This window comes from Microcaecilia unicolor, chromosome 1, assembly GCF_901765095.1.
Source record: "Microcaecilia unicolor chromosome 1, aMicUni1.1, whole genome shotgun sequence".
Lineage (NCBI taxonomy): Eukaryota > Metazoa > Chordata > Amphibia > Gymnophiona > Siphonopidae > Microcaecilia > Microcaecilia unicolor.
The window spans coordinates 648,742,847-648,768,669 of record NC_044031.1 but is presented as its reverse complement, the minus strand read 5'-3'; the positions used below and the strand labels follow the sequence as shown (position 1 = coordinate 648,768,669).

The 25,823-nt window shown below is 39.9% G+C and overlaps 1 protein-coding gene across 1 annotated transcript in view; it reads right to left on the bottom strand.

Moving 5' to 3' along the window:
- The window catches only part of CLCF1 (cardiotrophin like cytokine factor 1), a 188,407-nt gene extending 163,082 nt beyond the window's left edge, over nt 1-25,325 (bottom strand). Inside the window, exon 1 of the mRNA XM_030190329.1 lies at nt 25,164-25,325. Coding sequence (XP_030046189.1) covers nt 25,164-25,179 — 16 coding nt within the window. The 5' untranslated portion in view covers nt 25,180-25,325. The remainder of the gene's footprint in view (nt 1-25,163) is intronic.
- Between the last annotated feature and the right edge of the window lie 498 nt (nt 25,326-25,823).

Genomic DNA, 25,823 nt, shown 5'->3' with positions numbered 1-25,823 from the left:
ATTCAGCTGCATTAAGAGACAAATATTCCAGTGCACTGTACAGAGGTGCCCTTCGTTTGAAAATTGGCTTACTTCATACAGGCTGAAAAATATGCATGTACTTTTGACTGTCAGGTATGTACTGAACATGTACTTTTTTCTGTGGTAAAACATATAATTGGGTGCCATGGATCCACCTGTCGGATTCTGGAACTTCATGTCCTATTCTCTGTCAGAGTTGTGATGTCTGACAGTTCCCCACTATCCAGTACATGAAACTTCTACTTTATAAGCATGGCATCAGGAGGGCTGGGACATTCACAGAATGGTGAGTGCAGAGCAAAATAGCATTATTTAATTCAAGTATGGAGAAAATAACTATCAAGTTCCAGCTTAAGCTAGTTCTGAAGGAGCAGAGGTCCTGCAAGTTGATGTTTCCAAGGTGTTCTAGTTTGACTTACTCATGGAATCTGCTACAAATTTTGATGCTGCTCATGGTGGCACTGTGCTTTGTGGGTGGTATGAATAATGCTTTTCTTATGCTCAGAAGCTGGAGATGTATCTATCCTATAGTATTTTCAGATTTCAGGCTCATTTAAAGAATGCTGAGATGATTATACTTTGTTTCTCAGTGCATAATGGAAACTGTAAATTAAACAGCAGAGACGCCAAGAGTTTCCCATCCGAAAGAGAATCACCCCCACAATGAGTGAGGTTGAAGGCCAGTAAGTGAGGCTTTCTAGCGGCACATCCAGGGTGTACATTTGGAAAGATCTGAATGTTTTCCCTTTCTAAATGCTGCTGAGGCTCTAGGGTAGTGGTTCTGAATCTTTTTTTCCAGTTGGGACACACCAGACAGATGATGCATATATATATATATATATATATATATATATATATATATATATATATATATATATATATACTGCATACATGACCCTCATGGACCTTTAGTCTGGCACAGTATAGCAGTTCTTATGAGTTAAATATGAACATGCCTTGCATCTACAATAATCCAACCTCCTCCCAACAACAGGTGCAGATATAGGACTAAGACATTTCTTTATGGAAGTCACCGTACAAAACAATATTCTGATTCTAATAGCATCTGAGCAACAGCAACATGAATCTCTCCACTGCCGGGCACATTGTGAAATCATACAAAACCTGAAAAAAATCCTAACTCAACAAATATGTCATACAGAAGTAGCACTAATCCTATGATTCAAACAGCATGGACCCTATTTATCAATAGGCAGTGCTACAAATATTACACTGGGCCCTAAAACATACAGGTAAAATAAAACAGATCTGTATACTGAAACTACACGCAAACAGAAAACTATACCTCACTCACATGCAAAATATAGGCAGACCCTCGTCAAATACAGAGCAAGGGTTCACAAATTAGAAATAGAAATACGAAGACAAAAATTAAACTGGGAACCCCAAGAATTCAAACTCAGTATATACTGCAACTCTGGAGAAATAAAAACAGAAAAGCATTTCCTTTTGTACTGAACTCAGTACAAAAACACCTGTGATATACATTTCCCTAAGTTAACATCTTCCAGTTAATAAATTCAAAATAAAACATTTTTTCCTACCTTTGTTGTCTGGACATTTTATTTTAAAATGTTGTTGAGTCCAGTTTCACTTTTCTCTTTTCCTGTCTGACTTCTGCCAACATTCGTTCCAGCAGCTGCTGTCCATTTGTCATTTCTCCACTCTCCTCCTGTCTTGTTCCATTCATTCCGTCATGACATCTGTCTTTGACATATTGATTTTCCCTTTTAGCACGTTCCTCCTTTATTTCTTTTCTGCCTCCCTCTCTCTCTCTCGTCACTCAATTTCACCCACTTTTGCATTATCCAGTCCTCCATCTCCTTCTTTTTATTTTTCACCTATCAACTTTCCATCTCCTTTTCTCACCCCTTCTATCTTCCACCTATTGCCATTACAACATTCCTACCCTCTATACTCACTATCTTCCTCTCAGTTATCTCCTTGACAACCCCCTTAGCCTTTCCAATATGGCTCCACCTCTCCCAGTATCTCTTCTTCCCTCCTCCTCCCTCTTGTAGCCTGACATCTTCCTGTCCCTTATCCTCCACTCCAAGCATCTTTCTGTCCCATCTCTCTTCCATCCTGACCCCCTTGCTGTGGTCCAGCATCTCTCCTCCTCTCCCTCCCATGGTTCAGCATTTCTCCTTTTCCTGCTATCCTCCCTCCCCCCCCCCCCCCCCGCATGGTCCAGCATCTTTCCGTCTCTCTTTCCTCCCTCCCTCCCTCCCTGCCCCTATGTTCCAATATCTCTTTTTCCTCTTGCCCTCTCTCCCTCCCATTGTCCATCATCTCTCCTTCCCTTCCCTCCCACCCCTTCACCCCTCAAGTCTAACACCTCTCCCTCTTTCTTTCTTTCTTTCCTTCCTCCCCTCTACCCATGGGTTAAATTGCTTCCAGGTCTAGCATCACTCCCCCTCCACCCCTCCCTCCCTCCCTTCCATTGTCCAGCATCTCTCTGTCTCTCTCCCCTCTGTCCTCAAGTCTGACATCTCTCCCTCAACTCCGTTCACCCCCACCACAATCCAGTCTGTACAGTAATTCTAGAGATTGCTGGCAGCAGCAGTGATTTACACATGCTGTCTGTGGCCAGCCTGGTACCTTCCCTCTGCCACAATGCCCACATGCTGGCAGCCTGTGTGAATCTATGCTGCTGCTACTGACAACCTCTAGAAGTAAAGACAAGTTTTAAGATAGACAGAAGAGGTGGACTGTGTGGAACACAAAAGGCTTTTAGAAACCGGTGGTCAACAAAATAATTCTAGTCCAAAACAGCCTGTAGCCATGTACTACATCAACATGCAGAAAGGAACAGGGTCCTACTTTGTGTTTTGGAACACTGTCAGGGTTTGGAACTGGGCCATCCCCCACAAGATGACTCTCAGAGTCATGTTTAATTACAAAATGTGGAATAGGAAATGCTAAAAAATCTGGCAGGGAAAGACAGTACAGTGTCTGGTGGACCAAGAGTTGTCTCTGGACTCAGAAGTAAGCACAATGATCCTTCTCAAGTGAGACACATCTATGGTGGATCTCTTCCTGACTCCTCAGAACAGAAAAGTGCCTCAATTCTACTCCAGGACAGGGGCATATAGCAGGCTATCTTCAAATACCTTCCTTCTAGATTAGGGAGAAGAACTTCTGAACATATCCTCCAATGCCATGTAAGGTGAAGACTCTCCTAAACCTTAAACAGCATCAGGAGTCCATGATTCTCATAGAACCCTATTTATTTTTTTTAGTTACATTTTTATCCCATCCTCATATAAGTCCCAGGGAGGATTACCAAATAGCATACATAAAACCACGTAGACAAGACAGTCATCTAGCCTTCACCTGACTCCGACAACCTTCAAAATACAATATCAATAATTTCCCAAGCCCAAAAACTTAGAATTTCCTACTGACTGATACAGTCTAGGTTCCTTCTTCTGGAGATGTCCATAAGAAGACCTACCTGACTGGGGGATTCTCCAGTGTTTATCAATTAAGCTTAGGGAACAATGCTGCATTCTAGCGCCAGGTCCCTCTCCCTTATAGCCTGAATGTTGAGAAAGTGAGCTTGACTGCCCTGATTTTGTCTGAAAAAGTATCATAGATCCACATGGCTTCTAAGAGATACTCCACTAGATGGTCCTATGATTTTTAAGTAGAAGAGGTTTGTCATCTGATATGAAAGACCTAGATCCATTTTCCTGTCCTATACAAAATTACTTGAATACCTTCTACTGTACTATACAGACAGAACAAAGGTTTATTAAAGATTCTACTACTACTACTTATCATTTCTATAGTGCTACTAGACATACACAGCGCTGTACACTTGAACATGAAGAGACAGTCCCTGCTCGAAAGAGCTTACAATCTAATTAGGACAAACAAGAGATAAGGGAATATTAAAGTGAGGATGATAAAATAAGGGTTCTGAAAAAGTGAATAAGAGTTAGGAGTTAAAAGCAGCATCAAAAAGGTGGGCTTTTAGCTTAGATTTGAAGACGGCCAGAGATGGCTCAGGAAGTCTATTCCAGGCATATGGTGCAGCAAGATAAAAGGAACAGAGTCTGGAGTTAGCAGTGGAGGAGAAGGGTGCAGATAACAGAGATTTACCCAGTGAACAGAGTTCCCGGGGAGGAATGTAGGGAGAGATGAGAGTGGAGAGGAACACAGCGAAGATGACACAAAGATATGGTCTTGAGACGATGTATATAATAAGTCCAAATTTATTGTAATGTGAATGAAAGAGACTCATTATGGCTGTGTTTCGGCCAACCGGCCCTCCTCAGGAGTCTTTATGCTCTAAATTAAAACATACATACAAAAGCAAATTTATATATAAACAATCAAAATAAAACTAAATAAAAGACACAACCAAATGAATTTGCAACTTATGATAAAATTATAAAATGTATATATGTCAAAGAAACATAAAAATAGAATACACGTTATAAATACAAAAACATGCAGCATATTATAAAAAGGACTAAGAAACAATGAAAATGAATAATAAAAATAAACAATATGCAAAATAAACAGACATATCTTATGTATCTAGGAAAGGAATGGAAAACAAAAATGAGAATGTTATAATGCCTTTGTATCGCTCCATGGTGCGACCGCACCTCGAATATTGTGTTCAATTCTGGGCGCCGTATCTCAAAAAAGATATAGTGGAATTAGAAAAGGTGCAGAGAAGGGTGACGAAAATGATAAAGTGGATGGGACAACTTCCCAATGTGGAAAGGCTAAAGCGGCTAGGGCTCTTCAGCTTGGAGAAAAGGCAGCTGAGAGGAGATATGATAGAGGTCTATAAAATAATGAGTGGAGTTGAACGGGTAAGATGTGAAGCGTCTGTTCACGCTTTCCAAAAATACTAGGACTAGGGGGCATGCGATGAAGCTACAAAGTAGTAAATTTTAAACAAATCGGAGAGAATTGTCCTCACTCAACGTGTAATTAAACTCTGGAATTTGTTGCCAGAGAATGTAGTAAATGCAGTTAGCTTAGCGGAGTTTTAAAAAGGTTTAGACGGCTTCCTAAAGGAAAAGTCCATAGACCATTATTAAATGGACTTGGGGAAAATCCACTATTTCTGGGATAAGCAGTGTAAAATGTTTTGTACATTTTTGGGATCTTGCCGGGTATTTGTGACCTGGATTGGCCACTGTTGGAAACAGGATGCTGGGCTTGATGAACCTTTGGTCTTTCCCAGTATGGCAACACTTATGTACTTATCTAGATTCCACCTTACATTAATAATTGTTCTTTAAATAAATAGGCACATATAAAAACTCATATTTAAAAACAATAATAAAACAGACATTAGTATGCTGTATGGATATTGAGGAAATATAAATTAACACCATTTGTTTTCTAGAAACAGTCACCTAATGGTTTACACAATAAATCAGAGAAATCTTTCTCAGATCTTACAAATTTAAAACAACCCAATCTATTGAAATATACCCTAGATGTTTAAGGAAAGTTTGAGAATGACAACTTCACTTAAATTGGGATGAATATTTGTTAAATGTATAATAATAGCAGGTTCCTTAAGATTAACAAGGAAAATAAAATGGGATTAGGACAAAAGATCTGTGAAATATCTCTGCACCTTGATCTATACTCATATTATACTATGAAACAGTTTTAAGTCTGTGCTAATACAGTGAGAAGAGCCTGAGCCTAACTTATGAAAACCCGAGTAATGGTTAATAATATTGTATCTAAGAGCTAAATGTATGTATGCTTTTTGCAATGGTCTGTAGATTCAACACAGTAACACCCCTTGGTCTGAATCAAGGAATTAACTTTTCTGTGTTTCTGTGATGTTTTTGATTACCACTGCAGCATGTATTATATGACAGCTTCTGGATTCTCAGCATTTTAATATTTTAATATCAGTAGGTGGAAATATTTTATGGAGATTCCCTTATGGGTTTTATATATCTATACTGTTTAGAACTGTTTTGTGCTGAGAGATGCTTTTATATGCTTTTTAATAGGATGGCTTACCTGGATTTTTATTCCGATTTTTTAAAACATTTTTTTTATTTTTTTATTTTATGGGTTGTTAGAATCCATAATTGATCATTTAACTCTATTTTTAGAAGTTCTAGCACATTTTCAGATGTTTTTGAGAAGATGTTGCTCACCTGTTTTATGGGATTTTTTAAACTCTGAGGTTTCTTCCATGGTTGGAGCATATTGATGATGTCAGTGGAATGCACTGACATCATTGAAACACATATAATTGCCTTCAATGTGTTCCACCACAATTTTAACCTTTTTTTTGTATTTTAGAGAACTTTTATATTTTACAGCATTTTTTGTAGTTGTGGATTTTAGAACATCTCTATATGGATTTTGAACACTTTGGGTCTGTTTTTGTTGTCATTTTAAACCCATTGTTGGCACTGTCATTTTATTACACAGTGGACCTTTTTAAAGCAGCCAGTACCATTTTACATCATATTTATGCATACATCACAGTTTTAAGTTGTAATAAATCTCTCTTTAACTCTATCGGTTTAAAAAAAAAGTTTGTTTTTATGAGTTTTCTTATATCAGACATTATGTATGCATGACATTCTAGCATGTGCAAGTTAGGCTGTCATTCCAAGTTTGTCACACTATCAGGCTTATTTTCAAAAGAGAAGGGCGCCCATCTTTTGACACAAATCGCAAGATAGGCGTCCTTCTCACAGGGTCGCCCAAATTGGTATAATCGAAAGCCGATTTTGAGCATCCTCAACTGCTTTCCATCGCGGGGATGACCAAAGTTCACGGGGGCGTGTCAGAGGCATAGCGAAGGTAAGACTGGGGCGTGCCTAACACATGTGGGTCCTTGACCGATAATAGAAAAAAGAAGGGCATCCGTGACGAACACTTGGATGACTTTACCTGGCCCTTTTTTTCTTATGGCCAAGCCACAAAAATGTGCCCTAAATGACCAGATGACCACCAGAGGGAATCGGGGATGACCTCCCCTTACTCCCCCAGTGGTCACTAACCCCCTCCCACCCTCAAAAATAATTTTTAAAAATATTTTTTCCAGCCTCTATGCTAGCCTCAAATATCATACCCAACTCCATGACAGCAGTATGCAGGTCCCTGGAGCAGTTTTAGTGGGTGCAGTGCACTTCAGGCAGGCAGACCCAGGCCCATCTCCCCCTACCTGTTACACTTGTGAGCCCTTCAAAACCCACCACAAACCCACTGTACCCACATGTACATAAGTACATAAGTAATGCCATACTGGGAAAAGACCAAAGGTCCATCGAGTCCAGCATCCTGTCCTCGACAGCGGCCAAAAAAAAAAAAAAAAAGAATACTTAGGTATTTATTGTTTAGTTCAAGTAAATTAGGATTGGTTAGAGATTGTACTTAACAACATGGTGGACATTTTCATTTCAGGTCTGTAGGTTTACACCAGCTGGGTAAGCCTCTCCCATCTTTCTTTTAGTGGTTTTTATACTTGTATTTTCAGTTTTGTGTGCTTTTTAGTTGTCCTCAAGTATGTATGAGTTTTAATTTTTATATAAATGTGGAACACATTAGTCTTATTTAATTTTAAAGTGTATTTATTGTTATATATAGCTCTTATATGAAGGAGTTCCTATTTTAACATTATTTGCATGTGTTTTTTACAATAATATCTGAATGTTTTTTTATATTTGTCCTTCTAGTAATCTTGCCCCTGATGCAGCTGTATGTCTCAGGTGAAACATGGCCATGTTGAGCACAGATGTTTGAATTCCTGAGAGTTTTTAGTTAACAAATAAAGACTGTGTTTTTTCCTCACAAGGTCTGCCTCTTTGTTTTATCTTTTGGATGGAGCAGGGGAAGGGATATGAAATGGAGATGAGTGAGAGGGCTGTTCAGGGGTAGAAAAGAAAGAGAATGAGGCATTTAGAATTCCTGTATGAAATATATTTGCATGCATTGCTTTCACTGTATGCAACGTGTCTCATCCATAATCATTGTAGATATCTGGAGATCAGCTCTAGGCCTAAGATGGGTTTAGGAATCACTGCTAAAGATTAAGATGTCAATTAGGATAAGACTATAGTAACATAGTAGATGACGGCAGAAAAAGACCTGCATGGTCCATCCAGTCTGCCCAACAAGATAAACTCATATGTGCTACTTTTTGTGTATACCTTACCTTGATTTGTATCTGCCATAGATTAGGATTATTCCTTCCAATATTCAGTGTTATTTAACCAGCCAGGAATAGCTCCTGGCTAGTTAAATAGCACTTAACTGGCTATCTGCAAATATTCACATCGCTGTAATACTACTTCCAACAGCAGGAAAACGGTGACAGCGTCTTCGCCAGTAGAATTATAGCAATCAGCTGATACACAGTGGCAGAGACAGTGAGACACTATTGCCATTTTCCCACTGCTGGAAGAAGTATTACAGCAAAGTGATTGTGAGTTTTGCCACCTTTGAAGAAAGAAATATTTTTAAGTGTGGATGTTCTTCTAATATCTATTTTTAATCTTTTAGTGGCCCTCTACCCTGATGAAGTTTTTGAAACCTGGCCATGTTGGCAGAGGCTCCAAGACTGTCATTTTGAAAGCTACATATAACTCTTCAAAGGTAAGACAAACAAGATCTGATGCAATAGTAATATATTATCGATCAAACTTGCACATAATCCAATGCAAAATTTGTAGGAAAAGACCTCAGAAACTTTAGAACAGAACAAAGCAGTGAATAAATATCTGTTCGCTTCAGGTTCAATTTCTATCACAGGTCAGAAAAACTTCCAAACGTTTTTAATAGGCTGAATGTGGCTTTCCTGTACAAAAATGAAGAGCTGACATGAAACATTTTTTGCAGGTGGCCTATTGAACCCCCTGAAAAAGTCATTGAGTTGGTGAAACAAGTCTTGTTGGGCAAAAGATAAATGTTTACCAATGTTGGCACATGCTCATTCATACTTTTGTAGTCAGCTGTAGAGTTTTGATAAAATTTGCACAGCACATTATTCAAATCATTTATAAAGCGCTATTATTCATGTTAAAAAAGTTTGGAGGTTTTTCTGACCTGTGATAAAATTGAACCCGAAGTAAACAGCCATTTATTCACTGCTTTGTTCTGTTCTAAGGTTTTTGAGGTCTTTTCCTGCAAATTTTGCATTGGATTATGTGCAAGTTTAATTGATAATATATTACTATTGCATCAGATCCTGCTTTTGACGTGCAGATCTGATTACATCTCTATTGGAACCAGTGCCTACAATGAGATACCCAGAAGGCGCCTGGTAGGACCTCATGCTATTAAGAAATCGAGATGCCTACTTTCCTTTACTAGTATATCTGAATATATTCGCCCCTAATGTTTAGGCGCAGGTGCTTACACCAGCCATGGAACTGGTGAAAATGCAGATGCCTAAGTGCAGCAGGGACACTCTTAATTAACACTTTTATATAAGTTTATGCATGTAAATGGGAGCCCCGCCTATGTCCCATGCATGCTCAGCCCCTGTATACGCCCCCTTGTAAATATGTGCTATGTAAGCTAAGCAGAACTTAACTGGCATTAAAGCACATAAGTGCACACATATACACATAGGGGTCGATATTCAGCCAGCAGTGATCAGCATTTTGTTCAAAGAATGGCAGTGCCCAGCCCCTGCCCGGTGCATTCTGGGATGCACTGGGTGGGGCTAAGCTCTGGGTTGCAAACAGCGACTGTTGCTCAGAAGGAGATCCATAGATCTCATTTGCATGCGATTTCCTTTGTGCATTGGTCTCTGTTTGCGACCCGGTAAATTTTCCTGCGACACCCGTATTTAACGGGTGCCACTGTGCATTGGACCCTAGGAGACACTGAATGAAATTACATGGTAATACTTTCAAAAAAAGTAGGAAAAAATATTTTTTCACTCAATGAATAATTAAATTCTGGAACTTGTTGCTGGAGGATGTGGTAACAGCGGTTAGTGTATCTGGGTTTAAAAAAAAGTTTGGAAAAGTTTCTGGAGGAAAAGTCCATAGTCTGCTATTGAAATAGATATGGGGGAAGCCACTGCTTGCCCTGGGATTGTTAGCATGGAATATTGCTGCCAGGTACTTGTGTCCTGGATTGGCTACTGTTAGAAGCAGGATACTGGGCTGGATGGACCACTGGTCTGACCCAGTATAGCTGTTCTTATGTTCTTGTGTTATGTTATGTTCTTAAGTTTTAAGTAAAAGTTAGGCAAACAGAGCAAACAGCCTGCATGTCAGTTTGCTTGCACAGATATAAAACATCTTCTTTTTTTGTTCAAGGTTTACATTTCTTGCAACTTCAGCAGTGCAAAAATTCCACAGAAAAATATGTGCATGCAGTATCTATTCAAAAAGCTCCGGGGGGACTCAATCCCAAAAGCGTCAGACTGAAAAAAGGGCAAGGGCACGTTTTAATGCATGTTTTTGCCTCTACAAGTTTTTCTGTGAAATTGTTTTCCCTTCTAGAAGTTAAATCCTCGGTCAGAGAATGTGCTCCTTCACAGCTCTGCAGCAAACTGGCTTTTGAACATTTTTTCTTTACCCCAAACTTAAATCTAAGCCTGTGTTCCTACTGTAAGGTTACAGAGTTATCAGGTAATAAGTGTAGCCTTTGTACCCATTGAAAAGGCTTTTCTTACAGGGCAAAAAAATTTTTTAAAAACACTCTTAAGAAAGGATACACATAATACACAAATAAATAAATAAATGCATAAGGCAAGGTCCCTAGTCTAAAATAAGTTCAGTATTCTCTGTCATTGACCATTTACATCTCTCCTTCAGTCTGTCTTTTTTTCTCTTTCTTTCACCAACTACATTATACCAGCGATATCTGCATTTTTGGGCACTACACTTCTATAAGAATATTAGACAATTATAAAGGAAACCATCTCATTTAAACAGGGAAGCAGATGATGGAGGAACAAACTGCTCTCCCCCCACCGCAAGACAGGTGACGTACACAAGGTAAACCCCATAGGGATACTAGTCCAAAATAAATCAGGCAACAACATACAGGAGACAGCAAGCAAAAGCCGAGCAGCTGCTAAAGTAGTTAATGAAAAGCTACGAAGAGAACAAAGGAAAATAGAGAGCGAGACAGAGCAATGTCTTAGAGAGTCCTGCATGCAAATGCTTGAAGTCTTAACAACATCACAGATCTGGAGGCCACCAAGATAGAGATGGGCTTGTATGTATTTGCAATCACCAAGTTTTGGTATAATGGAAACCAGAATTGGGATGTGGTTGGCCCAAGCTATAATCTGTTTGGTTGAGAACAGAAGGATGTGGAGGGCCTGGACAGAATACTTAGGAAATTTTAAAGCAATCCAGGAATATAAGACTATAAGACTTTTGAAGTTTAAGATGACAAAATATTTTGAACACCAACATGAAATGGCTTAACGAAGATCTGGAAGCTCCTTTTACAAAGTGCCGCTGCTAATTAGCAACGCGATGAATGTGAAGAAACCCATTCAATTCTTCTTCTCATTCAGTGCACCGCTACTAAGCCATACTTTGTATTGTTATTTGAATATTGTTACTGCTGTAATTCTCTATTGCTTATGTTTGATTTTTTTCTTACTGTACACCACTTTGTGTGAATTCTTTCAAAAAGGTGGTAAATAAATCTTAATAAATAAATAAAAATAATCAGTAGCACATCTTTGTAAAAGGAGCCCTGGGTTTTCTATCACATTATAAACCATAAAATTCTATTGTTGTCACCTTCTGATCACTTAACCATCTCTTCCTGTTGCTCATCCCCTACCCCCTACCCTTGAGACTCTCTGGAATACTTCTATATTTCATTTGATATCTGATATTGTCATCTTTTGTCCATTCTGTCCTGACCTAAGCCTTTGAAAGAAAACCAAAAAATGTATTAAGTTAGTCCAATATTAAAGGTATCATCATATTTTTCATTTTTTGTTTTGTTTTATTTCTATTTATATACATGAAAGTATTAGACAGACTTGTGGCATAGAGAATACGGGTCGGGTCTGACAAAATGGGACACATCATAAAGATGGTACATAGAGGGAAGGTCCTGTTTTTAAATGACTTCAGTCCACTGGACATGGAGTGGGGATTACCTGCTGCATTGTCAGCTAAAAGTAGGTAAGTCTTGAATGCTCCAAAAATGACATTCCTCAAAACCCTAGTAGAAGACCCAACTCAAAGAAAGACAAATAAGAACATGAGAATCTAGTGATTACTATACTGTTACTCAATATTTAACTCCAATTGCAACTCAATAATACTGACTAGAGTCCTGGATTTCAGGAGAGTTGACCTCAAGATGATGACTGGCATAGGAGCCAGCTCTGTGGGTGCCAGTGGGTGTTGAGCACTCCCAGTATTAAAGAAGCTCCTTCACTGGGTCTGAGGAGGGTAATTTGGATATTTTGTTTAACACTCCCAATCATTTAGGAGTGGCCTAGTGGTTAGAGCACTGGTCTTGTAATCCAGAGGTGGCTGGTTCAAATCCCGCTGCTGCTCTTTGTGATCTTGGGAAAGTAACTTAACCCTCCATTGCCTCAGGTACAAACTTAGATTGTGAGCCCTCCTGGGACAGAGAAATATCCAGAGCACCTAAATGTAACTCACCTTGAGCTACTACTGAAAATGTTTGTGAGCAAAATCTAAATAAATAAAATAATAAATTAAATACAATTTGAAATGTTGGCATCTAAGATGATTGGTAGGGTCATAGGGCTAAGAAAGCCATATCTGCAGTATAAGAGTGAAAGATATGGAGGAACTTGGGTTGGCAATGAAAGAGAACGTAGAGAAGACAGCAAATCTTTGTGTAAGGCTGGTAAAGGAAAAGAAAAGACAGATGAAAAGGATCCCTAAAGAGGTAACAGAAAAAAGAAATTAGCCTGCAAAAACCCATAAGCATAGGACAGACATAATGATTAGAACAACAAAGGGGGGAGTGGGAGGAAGGGTGGTTAGAGGAGCAAAGGCCCAAATAGAGGAGAAAATTGCCCAGTCCAGAAAAGAAGATAAAACATTCTTTCGATTTTTTATTTTATTTTTGTTACATTTGTACCCCGCGCTTTCCCACTCATGGCAGGCTCAATGTGGCTTACATGGGGCAATGGAGGGTTAAGTGACTTGCCCAGAGTCACAAGGAGCTGCCTGTGGTGGGAATTGAACTCAGTTCCTCAGGACCAAAGTCCACCACCCTAACCACTAGGCCACTCCTCCCCACCACTCCATCTATGAAGGAGAGACAAAATCCAAAGGGGAAATAATTAAGGTAAAGGGGAGAAATGGCATATGCAGAGATGAGGACTATGAAGAGACATACGTGCTAAAATATTTTTTGAATGCTTTTGGATTTTTCAAAATTTTTCCCAATTTGGGGTGGGTTTTGGGGGGGGGGGGGGGTCATTCCATACATTCATGTTAATTTAAAAAAATTTTAACTTGCAAATTGATTGTGCATTATTAACTTACAAGTTAAAGAGTGTTAAATCAATTTTGTGTGCCCAAAAATGTTTAGGGTGCCAAAATGACTTGAATACACAACATTAAGTCTAGCAGAGCAGAAATCTTAAACAAATGACTTATTTAGAGAGTAATTCTATAAGGGGGACCTATTTTTAGGGATCAAGAAGGAACCTATCTGAAGCCTATTCTCTGGATAAGAGTAGGCACCTGCTGTTCTTCATAAATTATCAGTGTATTTATTTATTAGGATTTATTTATCGCCTTTTTGAAGGAGTTCACTCAAGGCGGTGTACAGTAAGAATAGGTCAATCATGAGCAATAGGCAATTACAGCAGTAAAAATATTCAAGTAACAATACAAAGTATGGTATGGTATCCTACTTACAACGTCAACACAATATGTAATTAATAGAGCATTATAGTTGATAGTGAAGGGTAATGCAAAGATGTAACGTATAGATAGGTAAGACAGTAGGAAGAGTTAGAAAGTTGCACTTGAGTACGGAGAGATGGTTAAATATTATCTCAGCTAGGGTAGGAGTAGATAAACATGCCCTGCTGCAGTAAGAAGTCACTCCGTGTGTGTGTGTGTGTGTGTGTGTGTGTGTGTGTGTGTGTGTGTGTGTGTGTGTGTGTGTGTGTGTGGTGTGTGTGTGTGTGTGTGTGTGTGTGTGTGTGTGTGTGTGTGTGTGTGTGTGTGTGTGTGTGTGTGTGTGTGTGTGTGTGCTTCCTGAAGTAGAGATTGTGTTAAGTGAAGCCTTTCAGGCAGTGCATTCCAGAGTGTGGGGGCTACTCCATGTCAAATATTTTTTTGGATTTTGTGCAGACTTTTTTCAGTAGTAGCCCAACATGAATTACATTCAGGAACACTGGATATTTCTCTGTCCCTGGAGAGCCCACAATCTAAGTTTTGCACCTAAGGCAATGGAGAGTTAAATGACTTTCCCAAGATCACAAGGATTTGAAACAGGCACCTCTGGATGTCAAGACTGGTGCTCTAACCGCTAGGCCACTCCTCCACTCCACACACTCGCCCTCTGAATTCTATATAACACGCCTAGAGATCTGCACCGATTCTATAACAATGTGCCTAACTTAACAAGCGAATGAGCGCAAGCAATAATGAGCACTAATGGGCACTGATCAGAATTTAGGTGCACAACTCGCTAAGCATATTTTGTAACAGGCAAAAAGGGGCACGGTTATGGGTGGGGAAATAGGCGTTTTGTACTGAAATTTACATGCCTATTAATAGAATATGACCCAGTGCATTTTTGTTGGTGTAAATGGATGCGCATAGATTTAGGCGCTGAAATATCAACTAAGCATATACTATAATCAGCGCCTAAACCTAGGCACCGGATATAGAATACACTTAGTCAGCACTGATTTCAGTGCTGACTTTTTAGGCGCCATATTTATTTATTAGGATTTATTTACCGCCTTTTTGAAGGAATTCACTCAAGGCCGTGTACAGTAAGAATAGATCAAACATGAGCAATAGGCAATTACAGCAGAAAAAATATTCGAACAACAATACAAAGTATGGCATGCATAGGCGCCAACTTTTCAAAATTATTGGGGGTGCTAAGTCCAATGGAAATAATCCCTCCCTGGACACATACAAGGAATTTTCTCAATATTTGGGGTGCTCAAGCACCCACAGCACCCACAGAGTCGGCTCCAATGATGGCATGGTATATATACTACTTGCAAAGACAATACAATATGTACTAGAACATTATAATTGGTAGTGAAGGGTAAGGCAAAGTTGTAACATATAGATGAGTAAGAAAGTAGGAAGAATTAGAAAGTAAGGTGATTGATTTGAAGAAAGTTGCATGTGAGGTCAGAGAGATGGTTAAATATTATCTCAGCTAGACTAACATACATAGGAGTGGATAAACATGTCCTGCTGCAGTATGTGCAGCCCGAGTCAATCCTTGTGTGTGGGAGTGAATCTCCCCTTATATGCATATGTGCCAAGAAGCTGCTATAGATGCTTGCACCTAGATTGTGAAAAGAAGCCACAATACTACTACTACTACTGCTAATCATTTCTATAGCGCTACTGGACGTACGTAGCGCTGTACACATTATATGCGGGTACTTTCTCTGTCGATCACAGTATTCTCTAATTTATGAGTGTAACTGTGTGCCCTGCCCATGCTCCTCCCAAACGCCACCCATGTAAGCACTCACCTGCAAAGTATATAAGTACATAAGCATTGCCATAGTGGGACAGACCGAAGGTCCATCAAGCCCAGCATCCTGTTTCCAACAGTAGCCAATCCAGTTCACAAGTACTTGTCAAGATCCCAAAAAAGTACAATACATTTTATGCTACTTATCTTAGAAATAAGCAGTGGATTTTCCCTGAGTCCATTTTAATAATGGTCTATGGACTTTTCCTTTAGGAAATCATCCAACCCTTTTTTAAACCCTACTAAGCTAACTGCTTTTACTACATTCTCTGGCAACAAATTCCACATTCTTACAGAACGGCATGTAGCAAGACTACTGTGTCCACATACCAGTGCCTAAATCTAGGTGGTTCCTTGTAGAATTAACCTCTTACAGTAGGGGAATGAATAGACCCAAAATAGAAAAGAGCAGGCTTGATATTCAGCGAGCAATGATTGCGTTTTGCTGACTGCCACCGGCATTGAACCCAAAAATTGAATGCTGGGGCCATGTCCAGGCACTGGCATTGAATTTCTGAATTTCCAGAGCTGGCTAACACATAGCCGGTTAAGTACAATTTTTAGCACTTAACTGGCTATGCGTTACCGCATAAAGGGGCCCTTTTACTAACCCATGGTAAAAAGTGCCTGCGCTAGTTTGGCACATGAAATTAACACACACTGGGCCATTTTGTGCCATGGCAAGAAAAAGGCCTTTTTAAAAATGGTAAACAATAGTAGGAGGATCCAAGATACAAGGTCACCAAACATATAAAGAGGAATCCAATAAAATTTATATGGAAATATGATGTTTGATTTTAACAAAATATTTCTAAAAAGCAAGGAAAAGACCTCAAAACGCCCAACCGCTTACTTTCAGTTTTCGGCGGCTTTAACTGGGGGCGTGGTGTTCATCACTGGTCATAAAAACCTTGCTTGGAAAGAATTATTTTAACTTTTAATTTATTTCCAAATTTATTTCCAAAAAGATTTTAGCAATTTTGCTCTTTTTTACAAAAAAGTTTTTTTTAATATGTTGACAATATCAATGCTAACTTCAAAATGTATTTAGTTCATAAAAACCTTCACTGATTCTCATGAAGTGCTATAAAGCAGCTTTACAAAGATAAAGTCGAGCACTTATCTGTTGCCCGATGGTGGCCCCATCCGTTTCGCTTGTAGGCTTTTTCAATGCTTTTTGAAGCTAGCATTGATATTGTCAACATATTTAAAAAATCTTTTTTGTAAAAAAAGAGCAAAATAAATTTGGAAATAAATTAAAAGTTAAAATAATTCTTTCCAAGCAAGGTTTTTATGACCAGTGATGAACACCACGCCCCCAGTTAAAGCCGCCGAAAACTGAAAGTAAGCGGTTGGGCGTTTTGAGGTCTTTTCCTTGCTTTTTAGAAATATTTTGTTAAAATCAAACATCATATTTCTATATAAATTTTATTGGATTCATCTTTATATGTTTGGTGACTTTTTAAAAATGGGGCAGTAAATGGCCGGGCACTAATATTAAAATTAGCACGCAGCTCACACTCTACTCATGCAGTAATCAGGCAGCTTGCAGCAATGTGGCTGCACTGCCAATTACCACTGGGAACACTCTCATGGTAGAAAATAGAAAATTCTTTTCTACCACAGGAAACTGCACAAGCCAGCTTCGGAATTACTGCCGAGTGCCCGAGCTATCCCGGCGGTAGGGTCAATTTGGTGCAAGCTACCAGCGTGATAACTCTACCATGGCTTAGTAAAAGGGCCCCCAAAGATAGGACTGACTTTAATGCAATCACTTTTATGTTCTGTGATTTAGAATCTTATTGAGTGTGTCATTCCTATCACGGAGTTCCTTTTCTTTTGTCATGTTAATGATGTAACTGTAAGCCATTTTGACCTCCTCAAAGAAACAGCAGTATATCACATACCAATTAAACTTAAACTTACGCAGTTAATCTGGCCTGATTAAATGCTGACTATCAGCACTAAACAGGCGAAGCGCCGATTCCACTCCTGGAACGTTCCAAGCTGCCACTGAAAATTAGTGGGTCAGCTCCGAACAGGCGAATTAACTGGCCAGTTAAATCGCTGTCAATATCGACCCCAGCATTATTAAATGTGAAATGATTATAAACCTATTTACAGAATAAAAGCAGATCAGGTACTAAAAGAGATAGTGCTGGCCAGACTTATATGGTCTGTGCCAGAGCCGGTGGTGGGAGGCGGGGATAGTGCTGGGCAGACTTGTACGGTCTGTGCCCTGAAAATGACAGTTACAAATCAAGGTAAGATATACACAAAAAGTAGCACATATGAGTTTGTCTTGTTGGGCAGACTGGATGGACCGTGTAGGTCTTTTTCTGCCGTCATCTACTATGTTAACTCAAGAATCTCGCGGTGCTGTTCCATTTGTCCTTGAAAGCAGGAAGTGGGTTCTAAGAGACTGGAGATCAGAGGATGTAGTTTCACTACACAAAAGCAGGAGCAGAACGAGGTTAGCAACTAGATACTGAGGGGTTCTTTTACTAAGGTGCGTCTAAAAATGGCCTGCGCCGTTATAGACGCCTGCATTGGACACACGCAGATCCATTTTTCAGCACACCTGCAAAAAAGGACTTTTGGGGGGGGGGGCGAAAATGGACATGCGGCGAAATGAAAATTGGCACGCATCCATTTTTGGGCCTGAGACCTTACCGCCACCCATTCACTTAATGGTAAGGTCTCATGCTATAACCGGTCGGTAATTGTCAGCATGCGTACAATGCCGATTACTGCCCAGTTAGAACTGCACACTGGAAAATAAAATATATTTTCCAGCATATGTACTGGATGTATGTAAAAAATAAAATTACCGCCTGGGCCATGCGGTAATTCTGAATTGGCGTGTGTTGGGCACGGATAAGCATCTATGCAGCTTAATAAAAGGGCACCTGAGCTCCTCAACGGTCTAAACTTCAGTAGCAGCAAAACTATGAAAACATGACTGAAGGAAAAGATAGTGCAGTACTTTGAAACAAGTCAGTTGCAGGACTGAAGCCAAAATTGTTATTATTTATTTAGATTTTGCTCACACCTTTTTCAGTAGTAGCTCAAGGTGAGTTACATTCAGGTGCATTGGCTATTTCTCTGTCCCAGGAAGGTTCACAATCTAAGTTTGTACCTGAGGTAAGGTAATGGAGGGTTAAGTGACTTGCCCAAGACCACAAGGAGCAGCAGTGGGATTTAAACCAGCCACCTCTGGATTGCAAGACCAGTGCTCTACCCACTAGGCCACTCCTCCAATCCTTGCTTTTGTCAAGGAAAGATTCAGACTTGAGTTCTTTAGGGGCTCCTTTTACAAAGTTGATCTAAAAAGTGGCCATAGCTAAGACCATTTTTTGCACAACTGAAAAAAGGCCAGTTTTCCATTCTCAAGATTAACGGCCATGCGCTAATGTTCTAAAAAAACAAACAGGCAAACGATCTGCAAGTTCCAGAACAACAGAAAAAAGAGCAGACCCCGTAAAAAGTAAAATGATGTTTATTTCCAAGTCTTCAAAACAGCAAACAATTTCCTTTAATCGCCCAACATGGCCATGTTTCGCCCTACAAGGGCTGCATCAGGGGCTAAAGATTTACATTTGAAGGCAGCCTGTATGTCAGGATTTGCTGTGGCTGCTGTAACTGCTGCTTGTAAAAGCAAACCTCCTGTTAGTTTCTAGTGCTGTACTGCAGTAACCAGACAGGGAAAACATTGGACTGCTCCTGCTGGTCTACTACTACTACTACTACTACTATTTAGCATTTCTATAGTGCTACAAGGCGTACGCAGCGCTGCACAAACATAGAAGAAAGACAGTCCCTGCTCAAAGAGCTTACAATCTAATAGACAAAAATAAATAAAGTAAGCAAATCAAATCAATTAATGTGAACGGGAAGGAAGAGAGGAGGGTAGGTGGAGGCGAGTGGTTACCAGCTCCTGATCCAGCCCTTGTAGGGCAAAACATGACCAAGTTGGGCGAGTAAAAGAAACTGTTTGCTGTTTTGATGACTTGGAAATAAGTATCATTTTACTTTCTACGTGGTCTGCTCTTTTTTCCTGTCATGCACTAATGTTGCCGTTTACAAAAATTAGTGTGTAAACGCTTACTAACACCTATTTTGTAAGTGCTCACGTGCTAATCCTGTACTAATCAGTTAGCACATGGTAATGCGGATGCACTAACTGATTATCACAAAAATGCCCACTCTCTGTCCACAGACATGCCCTTTCTGTGCTACAAAATAAAATATGTTTTACCATGTCGTTTGCGTGCACACCAGTGGTGTAGCTATGTGGGGCCAGGGCCCCCATAGATTTGGCCCTGGACTTCCCTGCCGATGACCCTCTCGACCCCCCCCTCCTGCCGCCAATCCGCCGTCACCGTCGCCTGCATTTGCTGGTGGGGGACCCCAACCCCTGCTAGCCGAGGTCCTTGTCTTCTCGCAAAAGGCTTCCTTCTGTTTCTGACGTCCTGCACGTACAATGTGCAGGACGTCAGAAACAGAAGGAAGCCTTTTGCGAGAAGAAGAGGACCTCGACTGGCGGGGGTTGGGGTCCCCCTCCAGCAAAGGTAGGCGACTGCGGGTTGGCGGCGGGAGGGGGGTCGAGAGGGTCGTCGGCAAGGGGGGGCAAAGTTGGTGGTGGTGGCAGCGGGGGGGTTGGCGGCACCGGGGGGGGGGGGCTAAAATGTGCCCCCTCACCTTGGCCTCTGGACCCCCCTCCTGCCGAAGTCTGGCTACGCCCCTGGTGCACACATTGCAAAATTATCGTGGGACACTTCAGTGCACTCTGCAGTAAGCATGCACTAGTGTTTACCGCAGCGTAATAAAAGCCCTTAATGAGGAAATAAAAGCGATAGATCAGGTAAATGCACTGGATGATCCATGTAGAAGACATACACCTGTTGGATAATAGTCTAGGGCTGGGCTGTTGATTGCAATGACAGAGATTCCCCTAGCCCTTACTTACTTCTTGTTAAGTATTGATCCTTATCTATGGTGGACTTGGGCTGAGAAATTCTTTTCTTTTGAGAGGTTTATTTGTACCTGTTATTTTTTTTTTCTTTTACATTTTCAGCTTGTCTGGACAAGGGTTTACTTGCCTAGTTGTATATTTTGAGAGTTCATATAAATAAAAAGAATCCACTCTGGTAAGGCTAAACATGACTAGCGGAATACCCCAGGGCTCAGTGCTAGGACATGATCTTTTCACCATCTTTGTTAGTGGCATTACAGATAGAAAGGGAAACTGCTTGTTTGCAGATACAACATCTTTAACAGGATATATGCTAGAGGAGGTAAAAAAAAATGAAAGGGGAGTTGAAAAAACAGAAAAACAATCAGGGGGTTGGAAAATGAGCTTCAGTGTTCTGAAGTGTAAAATCTTGCATTTGGAGTGCAAAAATCCATTAGCTACTTATCATCTAGACTGGGACAAAAACTGGAAACTATTCAACAGGGATGTGATTACAGAAAATATGCTGCATTGATATTCAAAAACATTTATCCAGAAAACATCACCTGCTATTTGAATAACTGCTACTGACTGGGATATTCAGAGGTTCTACCTGGATGGTGCCACTGAATATCCTTACAGACTGCTTCAGTTATCTAAATAAATTATCTGGGTAGGAAACTGAATATTACCACTATCTGGATAAATTCCAGTGCTGACTGCCTTATCTGGTGCTGGCCAATATCTAGACCGAAGCACTGAAAATTCAGATATTTTATGACTGTTGCAGCCAGCATTTAAAATACATGCTGTGTATGACTGCTGAATATCGACCTGTGTGTTTGCATTTTGGTTTATTTCCTTTTCATTTCATTTATTTGGCTTTGTTTTTTAAATGTATTTTTCTTCCTGTGAGCGTGTATGTGTGTTATTCGCCAACTGCAGATGTAAAAGCACAAACATAACAAAAAAAATGAAATTTGGGTTTTTCTTTTCTGTTTCAATTTTAAAAATCCACTACAATAATTGAGGAGTGGAGGAATTGCAATTTATTCAGTATTTTGAAAGAGAAGTGCAACTGCTATTTTGAAAACAGACTGTGGACTCTTAACATTATTATACTATACAGATGGTTATTTAGGAAGGTTTTTTTGTGTCTATGATGAAAAGTTTCAGCTCCAAAAGTCTGACTTGGAGCTCTTTTGAGGCTTTTTCCTTCCTTTTTTTTTTCTATCTGGTAATAGTGGTTTATTGCTTCGCATTATATTATTCCATTGAGGGAATGACTTTTTTTTTTTTTTATAGTACTCAATTTTAAAAATGACATGAAACAATGGGACTGCACATCTCTATTAAACACAGATCTAAGTATATTCATCTTAGATGACCTGAAGGTGACTCATTCGTATAGTAAAGCAACAGGGGAAGTTAACAATATGCTTTCTTGTATAAACAGAAGTATTAACAGCAGGAAGAATGAGGAAATGTTGCCCTTTTAAGGATCATTATTGAGATCTCACCTTGAGTACCTTGTTCAGTTTTGAAAGACCAACCTTTGTAAGGGCATTAAGAAGACGGAGGTGCTTCAGAGAAAGATTGCTAAAATGATACAGGTCTTGCAACACAAACTCTGCCAAGACTGATTTAGCACACTGAGAAAGTGTACTTACTGGAGAACGGAAGTGAAAGGGAGGATGTGGTAGAAATTATTCAAATATCTGAAATCTGTCAGTAAATTCTGCACGGAAAAGTAATTCACACAGTGTGGCCGTCTGGATTCATGGGTGGGTGGACGAGTAAGTGGGGTACAGAAGAGTTAGGGGGTCTAGATGAGAAGTGATAATACTTTGAGTAATGTCTTGAGTACTATCTTTGCTGAACCCTAGGGTGGTGAGACGGGGTTTTTCGGATTGGCTTCATTCCTGTTTCCAGCTCTGTATATTTGAATCACTGTTCTAATTCCCTGTATTGTTCGTAACCCTCAATAAAAAAAAAAAAAAAAGGAATTCAGAGAACGAGGATCAACCAGATGAAGAGGAAGGTCCAGAGGAACGACCTATTTTATGAATACTGAAGGGCATTTTATTATTCTTGATGATTATTGTTACCGTGTCTAATACGGTGATCCCTTGATGAGATTAAGAAATACGTCTTTTTATTTGCTTACATAAATAAATTGAGGTGGCAGAATTCAAGTCTGTTGGGGACAGATATAGAGGAGAATGGTCGGGGCAGGGTCTGGAGGTTTCAGTATTGAAAACAAGCCATCGTTTATTCCCAATAGAGAGGTGCAGATGAAGAAAACAGGACCTGGCCACAACAATCGCCTTCTCCTGGTCTGGAAGGCCTTTCCCGTCAGGAACTTCATAAGCTGAGTTTTGTAGGGTTTTCCTTCCTTCATATTACCATACACAAATAATTGCTCAAGGATGGAGAGTTTGGGGAAAGGTTGAATTTAAAAGACTGATGTTTCTTTTATTTCTCTCCTACATTCTCTTTTTAAGTTATTTTTCCGTTTCTCCTTTTCAATCCTATTTCTCTCTCTCTCTGTCTATGTCTCTGTCCCTATCTTCCTCTCGGCCTCTCTTCCTCGCAAGCTTACAAAACACATTTTTTCCGATTTGCAGTGAAACTCTTAGCAGACCAAAACACCAGGGCAGCAAAAGACTCGCATTTCAGACCATTAACAAACAAGATAATTTTAAAAAGGTTTCCATCCAACCCCCCCAAAAAGCCCTTTCTCTCTTTCTGTTCGTAAGATCATTCTCTTCCCCCCCCCCCCCCCTACCAAAACCTATTCAGCAAATCTCTGTGCTACAAGAGAAAAATTCTCCATGTCCTTGTAAACCTCACCTTCTGTTTCCTTTTAAAACCACTACTTTACCAGAGGAGGGAGGGGAATTCTGTCCAAAGATGTTTAGAGACACTTCAAAAAAACTAAGAGAAGAAATGTGGAAAAAGCGGCTAAAAGTTTCCCCTTCAAAAAGTAACAAGTTTCTGCACAACTTTTGCCCATTAATTCTTGTTATTGCAGGAAAGAATTAACTTTCTCTTCTCCAAACAATCATGGAACCTTTTTGCAATGTACATCAGGGACTTTCTTGCCTGCTGTACAGCCTACCTCCAAATAAGAGAAGCGGGTAATGAGAACCATTCATGGAAACGGAGCCGGGGGAAAAGGGATTAAATCAAAGGTTATGCACCAACTCGGATAGAATAAAAGAGAAACAGTTTTTTTTTAAGTAGACTTGTACTTGATAAGTTTTCAAAATGCAGACGTGTAAAATCACTGACAAATAAAGCATTCCTTTCTATCCACTTACCTAGCGTTTGGCCAGACCACAGTCCAGCGCCAGGTGTGCAGAAGTAACCCTCACTCTGTTCTTCTCTTCCCCACCCCAAATAACAAACAAAAAAAAAAATTTTTTTTCAAGCAAACTCTACAAAGCCCAGTCCCCCTCCAAAAAATATATATATATATTTAGTCACCACAAAACTTCGCTGCTGAAACAGGAAAACATACCTTTTGGACAGGAAAAATTTTCAGCCACTTTTTTCAAAACTTTAGACTCTCTTTTTGTGTTTTTTTTTTGTTTTGTATTTCTTTTTTTGTTTGTTTGTTTGGAGATCTTAGAATTATAACAAAGCAAGACTTAGTCAAGAAAATTAGAAACAAGCAAGCATTGCATGAAATTAATCTACTCAATGTTGCACAGCAATAGCAAAATCATAATATCATGGTTCCCCATAAAACAAGAGTTGCAATAAATTAAGCTTAGAAGGTAGGCATAAAAAAAGTCTCTTTCCCCATCTCCCATAAAGTTGATTAAATTCAGGAATGTAGGGATAAAGGTGTATTGCATAAACTCTGCCAGTTCACTTCATTTTATCAGTGTTTTCTACTGGAAAGAAAGATTTAAAATCAATCTCTTTCTCCATTTATCTCTGTGTGTGTAAGGTACAAGAGATAATCAATAAATTAGGTGAATTTGAGTATACTATCAAAACAGGAAAAAAAATTCACCTTGTTTATTCTCTAGCTCTTGTATAAATCTCAATCTGAATTTATTTCTATAGATGAAGACACCCTTTCCTCTAAAAGATAGATTTCTTCCTAACAAGAATTCTGCAAAACCCGGCTCTCCCTTTTCTTTTCTTGTCCCCGTCACTGGCTGAGGTAGAGAAGCGAGCCCGTCCCGCACGCTCTCAGCCAAATATGTGCCCGGGAGAGATAAGCCAAATAAAAAAAAGAGAGAGAGAGAGAATGCCAGAGATGCCAAAGGGGAGAATGAAGAGGTTCCGAGAAAAGTAAACAAACGAAAAAGAAACTTCTCCCCTTCACAAGATGAATGGCACGAGGATTCGTGATGACTAGAAGAGAGAGAGAGAGAGAGAAACAAAAAAAAAAGTAAGGAAGAATAATGATGAAGGGGCGGCAGGAGAGACAGAGCAAGAGAGTGTAAGCCCCGGAGAGAGAGAGTGACAAGAGACATCGCAGTCCTACCTGGTCTGAAATCCATTGGGAAGGAATCTAGCCGAAGAGTTCCAGGGCGGGAGAGACTAGACTTGCTGATCGAGGGCTGCTTTCTCCTGAGATTGTGAAGGTCTGAAGTCCTTTCCACAAGCTAAGGAAAGCCATTTCCATTCCCTCCCTCTTTAGCAGGGACTTTTTTTTGGGTTCGTTGTACAGATATTCCTAAAAGCCTCTCTTCTGACGTACTGCTTAACCACAAACTTGAAAGGCCAATCCCTTGGGGGGAGGAGGAGGAGGTGAAGTGTACAGCCTTTTTCTCTTCCCTTCTTTCTGTCTTCCTCTTTTTTTCTCTCTCTCTCTCTCTCTTTCTTTCCACAAAAGACGTGAACTCACAAATAGTGTTGGGAGAAACTCTAAAGACGAGGGGTAGAGGTAAGACGATGATGCCACCGTGTGTTAAAAAAGATTGTAAGAGGTTTGATTTCCTTTCAGAGAGGGACGATGGGAGAGAACAGATAGAGAAAGGGAGAAGGAAACCCAGATAGGAAGAGAGTGGTGGAGAGGAAAGAGAGGAGAAGCCACAAAGAAGAGAGGAACTAGAAAGAAACGGAAGAGAAGAGAGAAAGAAAGGAGAAACGAAAAAGAAAAAACAAAGCGGAAGACAATGGTGCATTTATTCACCCGTCCTAA